Genomic DNA, 8,868 nt, shown 5'->3' on the forward strand with positions numbered 1-8,868 from the left:
ACTTTGTCTTAATGGAGACACAGACGGTCCCCAGGCAGATTTTGTTCCAAAACAACAGCATCCTTCCCATGTAAACCCAAAACAAGAACAAAAAGTTAGACTTAATTACATTCCACCACAACGCAAAACAAATTTACCCAGATGATCAGAAGGAAGAAATCTGTGCAAGAACAGAGTTAATGATTACAGCTGAATCTTGAAACAATCTTAAACTTAATCTTTCCCATGGTTTCCAACTACTTTATACAACTCTAACAATGTTCTTTAATAAGAAAATTCTTATGATTGGTAACATTGATCAAATAGTGATGTTACCTACTACGCATTTAGTTTTAACGTGTTATACAAAGAAACCAAGACTGATCTCCACTCCTGTTGGAGTACCATCCTCGGTACAGATTTCAGAATGCCATCTAGTGGGCAAACAGCATTTCCCACCAGTGGAAGCCAGAAACAGCTGAAGCCATTTCAGAACAGGTTAATAAAACCCAGAGATGCAGGGCATAAGGAACAGAGACATTAGAAGGAAGGTTTTCAGAGGTATCCACATTTCATGTAACAGATACTCATCAAAAAGAAATAAATCAGTGACAGTCAGGCACATTTGCAAGTCCAGTGAAATACACACACGCATCTTCAGGTGCTTAAAGACCTTGAAGTAACAATCCACTGAAACATTGCTGATGACTTCAATGATTTCCACAGAGAAAATGATTTTTCATTTAAAAAGTCAGAATTCCTTATTAAAAAAAAAAAAATCCTATTTTTTCCATTTTAAGATAGCCACAGAAATATTTAAAAATGGAAAACATACAGCTCAATAATATTATAATCCAATTAGGTGTGGGAGCTACTACCAACTGCTCAACGGCATTAAAAGCATCTAGGAAGGACAATGCCTAAAGTTAGTATCTAGGCAGAGGAAAGCCATATATACTGGTTAATTGCAGCGACAGGGAGACACACACCACCTGCTGATTATGAATCCCATAGGACATACATTTCCCAGCAATGGAATACCCATCACTGGTACGTGACCTGTGGCATTACTCCTGACTGCGGGCAGGTACCACTGCCCACATGATGACGAGCAGGGGGTGGATGAGGGGGGAAGGCTGGGTCCCTGGCTGTGGCAGGTGGGGAGCTGCAGGTCCGCTTTCTGTGCACAGGCACGGCTGCCACCGTTGCAATTGATTGGTACTCACGGGTGTTTCTGCTGGTACTCAGAGCTCCTGCACTTCATCTGATCGGCTGATGTGTCGGCTAACCCAGCTTCTGAATCCCTGCTGTAGACGTATTTCCAAGCCAAGAAGGAAGGTCTCACTAGCAGAAGCGTAACTCCCATAGTTGCCTGTAGATATGACATTAGCGATATCATTCTGCTAGCACACTATGTTCAATACACTTTGAATCATGAAAATCCACTCTCAGTTTGGTCTTGAAAATTTATTACAAGGTCGAACAGCAGAGTCCTACTGCACTTAAATGTTCTCTAGATCTCTATCATAATGAATTATGACTTTTGATCATGTAACTTCATTTCCAGCTAGCATTTCCTCATTGCGTGCACCTCGTATCTTTTCTTGCAAGCAAAGAATATTAGTAACTGGGGGGAGATAAGTGGGAAGAATGACTTTGGTTAAAATTTAAAGAGATACACACTTTGTTAAATAGTTTCCTCAAAAATGTTACAAACATTAAGGAAAAAGCACTGTCCCAGGAGGCAAGGAGTGCTACAGTCACCCCAGGCCATCAGGGCAACGTCCCTAAAGCTGTATCACATCGGCAAGCCCTCCAGTTTCAAGCAAGACACTACTGTCAATCCCCCAAATTTCTGTGGGCTCCCACATGTTATTATCACAAACGGCAGATGGACCATTAAAAAAAGCTGTGCGGACCACTTCCTATGGCTTCCCAAGCTGGTGTGTGCGGGGGAGAGATTAGGGAACACTGCCGAAAGCTAAAACAATAAAGAAATGCTTTTCAGAAGTATAACTAGACTTGAATGCGTTAAAAAAGAACATCATGCCAACAGTTGTACCAATTCTACGGGAGCTGGAGTTTCCTTTTTTCCCAGGTGAGAAAAATATAAGGGGAAATACGCCGATTCCCTGTGGTGCTTCATTCCGTCCCCAAGTCAAACCGTTACAGCTTCAGCCGCCACGGCAGCCCCGGAGGGAGGGCGTCCTCCGGCATCCCCGAGGAGTACTCACTTGCCTCAGCCACCGGGACCCGCGCTCCCGCAGGCCGGCGGCCTCCCGTGCGCTGGGCCGCAGCGCCGGCCGGCTCCCGGGGCACCGCCGGTGCGGGGGGCGGGCGGGCGCCGCATCGGGGCGGGCGAAGGACCGGCGGGGCCGGGACCCGCCACGGAGGCGCGGCGCCTGTAGCGGCCGGGGGAATAACAGTCATAACGGTCGCAACGGCTGCACCACCCTCGCGCGCAAGAGAGGCGACGCCTTCCCACCGCCCGCACTCCCGTCCGCGCCACCGCCCCCCGGAAGTGCTGTGGGACGGGCCCGCCCCCGCCCCGCTGGCGGCCTGACCCGGAAGCAGTCGTGGTGCGCTGACTGTGCCAGGGCCCGCGTCCCGCCATGGCTCCCAAGGGCGGCCCCGGCGGGCGGCAGCAGTCGGAGGAGGATCTGCTCCTGCAGGACTTCAGCCGCAACCTCTCCGCCAAGTCCTCCGCGCTCTTCTTCGGCAACGCCTTCATCGTCTCCGCCATCCCCATCTGTGAGCAGCGGGGAGGCCCCGGGGGGGGCCCTGAGTCGGGGGGGGGGCGCGGCAGGCCCTGGGAAGGGGTAGCGGCAAGTCCTGAGGGGGAGCAGGGCCTCCCCGCAGCCCGCCTTGGGCTCCTGACCCGCTGCCGGGTGCGGGTAGGGGTCCTCGGGCTGCTGGGGCTTGCCTTGCCCCGGGCCTGGCCGGCTTTGAGCCGACCCCAGGCGGGATTATCTCGGCTGCCTCCGTGCCGTGTTATATCCAGCTTCGAAGCCGGTCCTGCTTGGAACAGCGGGCAGGGAGGTTGTTCTCTGGTTTGTAAAGGTGGGCGAGCTGCTGGTGGAACACTGACGTGTCAGCATCGGCGCTGCGTGAAGCTGGCAGGCTGTCTGCGCTGGGCTGCTTCTCAGCCAAGTTTGACGTGGTCTTGTAAGGCCCCTTTCAGCCAAAAGCAAAGCAGATTTCTCTGTTCGAAAGTATTTTTTAATGTTGTTCGGAGACCCCCCAAGTGATTTTGCAGGAACTGGCTTTGGTCTGGCAGAGCTAGCATAGGACTCCTGTGGGGACATTTTTCTTTGAGAGAGAAACCACTCAAAATGGTTGTTTTTTCTTTTTTTTCTTTTAAGGGCTTTACTGGAGGATATGGCATATGGATCTTGTTCAGTCTGCAGTCCTGTATAGTGTAATGACCCTCATCAGTACCTATCTAGTTGCTTTTGCATATAAGAACGTCAAGTTTGTTCTCAAACATAAGTAAGTTTGGTGGCTATTTGAAATAGAATTTATTATTAAATAATTTAGCAAAACCAGGATTTACAACATTTTTTTTATGAATAAGACTGTCTGAAATGTTACTCCAAAAACTATTTTACCCAGAAGTATCTCCTAATTGGTTTCTGTCATCTCTCTTGTAATTACGGAACAGACTAGCCTTGTCAGCTAAGTGTACAATAAAATAGCAAAACTATCTTCATTCTCAGTGGGTGTTGCCACAAACTATATTTGACTAATACTTTTAGTAATTTGATTATTACTTGTTGTCCCTTCAACTTGGCAAAACTGTTCAGTGTTTTGGCAAAGTATTATTCTTCACTGTAAATACAACTTCCTATAACCCCGGGGTTTTTTATTTTCATTTTTCAACTTAAATGGTGTTTCTTACAGAGTAGCACAGAAAAGAGAAGACGCTGTTTCCAAAGAAGTTACTCGCAAGCTGTCTGAGGCAGACAATAGGAAGATGTCTCGCAAGGAGAAGGATGAAAGGTAATCCTCTTTGTTCTCTTCTTTCTCTCCCTTGCTGTAATACTGCCTGGTATCTTTAAGGCTCCGGGTAGAATATTAGGGACTGTTGCTTGGCCACTGGGTTTTTTCTGTATTCTGGTAAGTAGAAGCTGTAGTGTCAGCTCTTTGTTCATCTATAAAGCCTTTTTGAGGCAAGTTATGAAAGGTCTCAAACATTGAAACCTTTATCAATAAGGTCCTATAAGCCAACGTCTCTGTCCTTGAGCTGCAAAGCAAAACAGCTAATTGTACAGGCCTTCTAATAACTCTCTGAAGAGTAAACATCACGGCTGTCTTCAGAAATAAGAAAAGCTCTTTTTTTTCAAGGACAGGCTAGCGCAATGTATTTTGCATAGTGACATGCAAGTTCCTTCAGAATAACATTTCCATATACTGCTGGACTGCACTGCTAATCACTGGTTGTACTTGTTACCCCTCATGGTTATAACTGGCACGTCTCAGTATGCAGATTTCCAATTGAATAGCTCATACTAATACCCAGGCTATGCCCGATGAGCGTATCGGGAAGCACTTAGTATTAGAGTAGATGCCCATTATGTACAAGACACAAGGACATGAACTGTCAGCTCTTTGGAGCAAAAAGCCGTATCTTCCCTTCTAATTGCCAGGCACGCTGGTAGCATCTAACAGATACGAACTCACAAAAAGTGTTATTTATAAAGGGCTAGTTTTGATATGCCTGGTAGGAGAACAAGCGTAAGTCACGTAAGTGTACAAGTGCATAGTATATGCAGGGTTTTGTCTTTAACTAATGAGTTGACTGGTAGTTGTTGCTGCGCTCTGTCTTTTAGAAGCTGGCTATAACAAGAGCAGCAGTATGTGGTGTCAGTTGCTTCATAATGGTGGGTGTGCCAGAATATGCATTGATTTAAATATGCCTGAAATAATGTCTCTACTTGTTCATAGAATTCTGTGGAAGAAAAATGAAGTTGCAGATTATGAAGCAACAACTTTTTCCATCTTCTACAACAATACTCTCTTTCTGGTCTTGGTCATCATTGCTTCATTTTTTGTGCTGAAGAACTTCAACCCCACTGTGTATCCTTTATTACCACGTTTGAAACAACCAGAGTCCTACTCCTATTTGTTGTCATTAGTAGCTATGTTTGCCATGCGTGTTGTGAGATTACTCTGATAGGTGCAGTTCATTGTAGTACCTCAACTTAGAAACACTATAACATAAAAACAGAGATTACAAAAAAAAAATCTCCCAATCATGTAAAAGTTTAACATCTGACACGAGATGTTTTAAGGATATCACTTGGGCAATATACAGAAATTCCTATGGCTTTGCCATTTCAGTTGTAATTGTGGAATGAGGAGGCAGCTCATGTTCTTATAGAAACACTGCGTCAGTGTTAGTTGCCAGGTGCTCTTACGTTACAGGATTGTTTAGTTTCAGTAACTTCACAAGTAAAATTTTTTGTTACTGAAGTAAATAAGTACTGCCAATCAGGGCTGCATATGTTAATTAAAGATCTGCAGTATTTAACAGTATTTATAGCTAGTTTTAAAAGAACAGGCTAAACTTTATGGGTATCTTAATTTTGAAGTTAAGTACGTTTCAATGTCCTGCTAACAGCCTTGATTGTAAGCTGTATTTTAGGTTACAATGTTGCAATTTTAAAACTCCTACAGAGAAAGACCATTTCAATTCCTTGTTTTTCATAAAACTTCTACTAAATGTTCTGTACAAAAGAAGTGGTATCTTTACAAGTATATGTCCTTAACCTTTTCCCTACAGAAACTATATTCTTTCTATAAGTGCTTCATCTGGACTGATTGCTCTGCTATCTACAGGATCCAAGTAGACAAAAAAACCCCACAGCAATTTATTTCTGTGAGAGGGTTCAACTGCCATACAAAAGTTTAAGGGTGGAATAGGAATACATTATTTTTTTTTATAGTGTGACTGCTTGAGGGTATGGGGGGGAGGGTTTGAATCCAAAATGATTGAATTATATTTACTTTGGTATCTTTACATGGTATTATTCAATAATTGAATTAATTAATTTTTTTACTTATCAACAAAAGGAAATGGTGTGTGAGCAGTTACCAAACATAACCTTTCTGAAGCACTGCATAGGTGTGATGGTACTACAGACTATTAGACAAGTACACCGTAAGGGACTGCTACACAGCAGCACAAACGGTTGTACTTAAAACCTGTAACAGAATTCCCCTGTAAGTTTGGTGACTGGTGTAAGAGCCAAACTCACTGATCATAAAAAGTGACAATCTACCATTTATCATTGTAACTTGAAAAGTTTTAATAAAAAGGAGGCTTTTTTGTCATTTAATTCCTTGTATTTCCATTCTTAATTTTTAAAAAATGGGTATTTTCATGGGCAAGCAGTGTGTGTAGGTTTGTCAACTCTTTCTGCTTCCAGAGGAGAGGAGTCTTCTACAAGTCAGCATATGTATTGTTTTCATTGGAAGTACTCCTCATTTTTAAGTAACTTGGAGTCAGGACAAAACCTAGTGTCTCCTAGAAAAATACTTCTGAAGTGGTTTCAATGTACTTTTTTTTTCATTCATCTCTAAAGTTGTAAATAAAAAAAAAAAAAACCACCAACCTGCCAGTTTTCCTGGCACAGCTTAACAAAAATGCTTTAGCTGGCTTTGTATAATGGGTTTATCAGACAATCCTTTTGCTTTTTTTCATGCTGTCATCAGTGAAGCAGCTGTTACGTTAAATGCTAAACTCTACTACTATTAATGGAATCGTATTGTAGAAGTTACAGATTTTGCCATTGCAGACTTGGAATCCTAAACAGGGAAGAAAGAGAAAGCTTAATCAGATTTAATATAACAATTACTTTGCTAATCTTTACATAAATACAAATCTTAATGAAGTAAAATATGGTAAAATGAAGATTCTGAAATGCAGGAGACGGTGTATCATCTGGCTTCCCTTAGAGTATGCTGAGTTTGTAATGTCTCTATTTCTGACAAATGCAACCAGGACAGTCTCACAAAACCGTTACCTAATTACCCAGTGCCTGCTGACTATTACAATACTTCTCTCTTCGGCATCCTTTGGGATTGGGGTTAGATGAGGGTCTTCAATCTCAACTCTCCACTGCATAATTTACTTTTACTTTGCTTCCCAGTAAAGGTAATACTATGCATGTGCTTACATCATGAAAATTCCAGTGGTTTTGGTGCACTTTAGAGCTGCCGCTGAAATTACTTTTCTGATCAGTCATTTAACACTCTTCAAATTAACTTGATTGTTTTCCCTCAAAATATGTGGGTTTTTCTTTATTGCTTCCGCCTGCTTATTTGCTACTGAAAGGAGCCTTTCCATATTGCTTGCATAATTTTACTTTCCTTGGCCTATCACTTATTATAAAGGATATAATTTGTGTGTATTTTAGTCTAAGTATTTAGCACATGTAAAACAAATTTCTAACAAACTTCTATAAATGGTCAGAATCAAACATAAGGCCAAGCTGACCGCTCTGTAAGCAACAGGACTTGAATGTTGCTGTTTTGCTGGTCAGTAGTGATTTGCTCAGCTCCTACCAAAAGTACACAGTACTTAAATTCAGACAGGTGAACAGACAATGCGAATATATTCATTTTACTTGTCAGCGTTGGTAGGGATAAGACTGACCTATCGGACGTTTTAGAAAGTGGCAGGCATATTTTCCAGGAAGTCTGCCGTCTAGTGAAAAGTCATTTGAAGCAGCACTTTCTTCTGCTATTAATTACTGTCAGTTCGCTGAGTCTTTTATTAACAGCTTTTCATCCTACCTTAGTTTTTTGGTATTGACAGTTGCTGAAGCCTGGAGCATAGTGTGTGTGTCAGCATTTTTCTGGAGGGAGAACTTTGACAGCCTGAAACAAAAGTGGGTGGGTTGGTTGGTTGGGTTGTTTCCTACGAAACCCTAGTCTTTTCAGTGGACTTCTTCACAGAAAAGCACTGGGGGGTGTTTGTCGTTGTTTTGGATTTTTGTTTGCTTTTGAGGTTGGTTGGTTGTTTTTTCCCTTGCAATCCCCACTACAAGTTGCATGCAGTTTCTTCAGTATAATGCTGAAGGTTAGCCTAAAGCTAGGCTACCGCTTGGCGCCCCATTGCCCTCAGAGCATTAGGCAAGCTGACTTTTAAGCTTTTGCTCTAAGTAAGGGACAATGCCATCTCATTGTCAATTAAAAAAAAAAGGTTGGGAATTAACATTTTTAATACGTTGTTGGATTCCATGTATCTGAGAAGGTGAAGAAAGAACATTAAATTGTACCTCCAGAGGTAAGAAAAGGAACTAGTCTGCTACTGGGAAAATAATTACACTGTTAAAATAATAAAGGTATTAACTGTATAATGGTCAAAGCCTTTGTGCTGCCTGTGAAGCAGATTTTGAAATACTTAAATAGCTAATTTTCACAGCTTATACTGCAAAGTTAGGGGACATGGCCCAGAGCAGTGAAAGTAATACTGGGGAGGTGAGAAGTGCTTTGGTGGTGGTCTCCACCTCAGCTAGCTGTGCCTGACCAGCCCAGTGTCATTTTGGAGAGGCTGGTGACTGAGGTGCCGTGGGATTTCAGTGAACTGTCAGGGGGACATTGATGTTGTGCTTATTTCAGGCCAAAATGTTATATAGGACTGATGTCTGCCTTAGGAGACTAACTTCTAGAAGTACCTTCTCCGAGATGCGCAGCCAGACCAGACCAGACCTTGGCTCCCCAGCTGTACCCACTCCTCTGGCCCAAGGTCATTGTCCCTTGCCCAACCTGGCTACAGCTGAAGATCAGTGTTTCCCTGTGGAACGACACATATCCATTTTCAGCATAAACCATTGCTGTTTCAAAATCAGTCTCACTATTAGTAACGGGTCTCTAAGTATAAAA

The 8,868-nt window shown here is 42.9% G+C and overlaps 2 protein-coding genes across 4 annotated transcripts in view; one reads left to right on the plus strand and one right to left on the minus strand.

Annotated features, from left to right (window-relative positions):
- The window catches only part of TIPARP (TCDD inducible poly(ADP-ribose) polymerase), a 42,491-nt gene extending 40,231 nt beyond the window's left edge, over nucleotides 1-2,260 (minus strand). For 2 of the 3 annotated variants that reach the window (XM_076341481.1, XM_076341478.1), the window contains exons 1-2: nucleotides 2,214-2,260; nucleotides 1,206-1,351 (exon numbers count right to left, since the gene is read on the minus strand). The gene's annotated coding sequence lies outside the window, so the exon portion shown is untranslated. The remainder of the gene's footprint in view (nucleotides 1-1,205; nucleotides 1,352-2,213) is intronic. The other variant, XM_076341480.1, reaches the window with a different exon arrangement.
- Nucleotides 2,261-2,543: 283 nt separating this feature from the next.
- On the plus strand, nucleotides 2,544-6,317 carry SSR3 (signal sequence receptor subunit 3). The gene is made up of 5 exons (XM_076341484.1): nucleotides 2,544-2,730; nucleotides 3,342-3,468; nucleotides 3,880-3,978; nucleotides 4,924-5,055; nucleotides 5,762-6,317. Exons 1-5 carry the CDS (start codon nucleotides 2,592-2,594, stop codon nucleotides 5,826-5,828), a joined length of 564 nt encoding a protein of 187 aa, XP_076197599.1. The 5' UTR covers nucleotides 2,544-2,591; the 3' UTR covers nucleotides 5,829-6,317.
- The last annotated feature ends 2,551 nt before the right edge of the window (nucleotides 6,318-8,868 follow it).

This window comes from Aptenodytes patagonicus, chromosome 6 (assembly GCF_965638725.1).
Source record: "Aptenodytes patagonicus chromosome 6, bAptPat1.pri.cur, whole genome shotgun sequence".
In the NCBI taxonomy this organism is placed as follows: Eukaryota; Metazoa; Chordata; class Aves; order Sphenisciformes; family Spheniscidae; genus Aptenodytes; species Aptenodytes patagonicus.

Excerpts from the sequence above, each read along its gene's own strand:
- SSR3 (XM_076341484.1), top strand. The coding sequence starts at position 2,592 with ATGGCTCCCAAGGGCGGCCCCGGCGGGCGGCAGCAGTCGGAGGAGGAT. Across the intron at positions 2,731-3,341 it reads CGTCTCCGCCATCCCCATCT|GGCTTTACTGGAGGATATGG; the intron begins GTGAGCAGCGGG and ends TTTTCTTTTAAG. Across the intron at positions 3,469-3,879 it reads AAGTTTGTTCTCAAACATAA|AGTAGCACAGAAAAGAGAAG; the intron begins GTAAGTTTGGTG and ends TGTTTCTTACAG.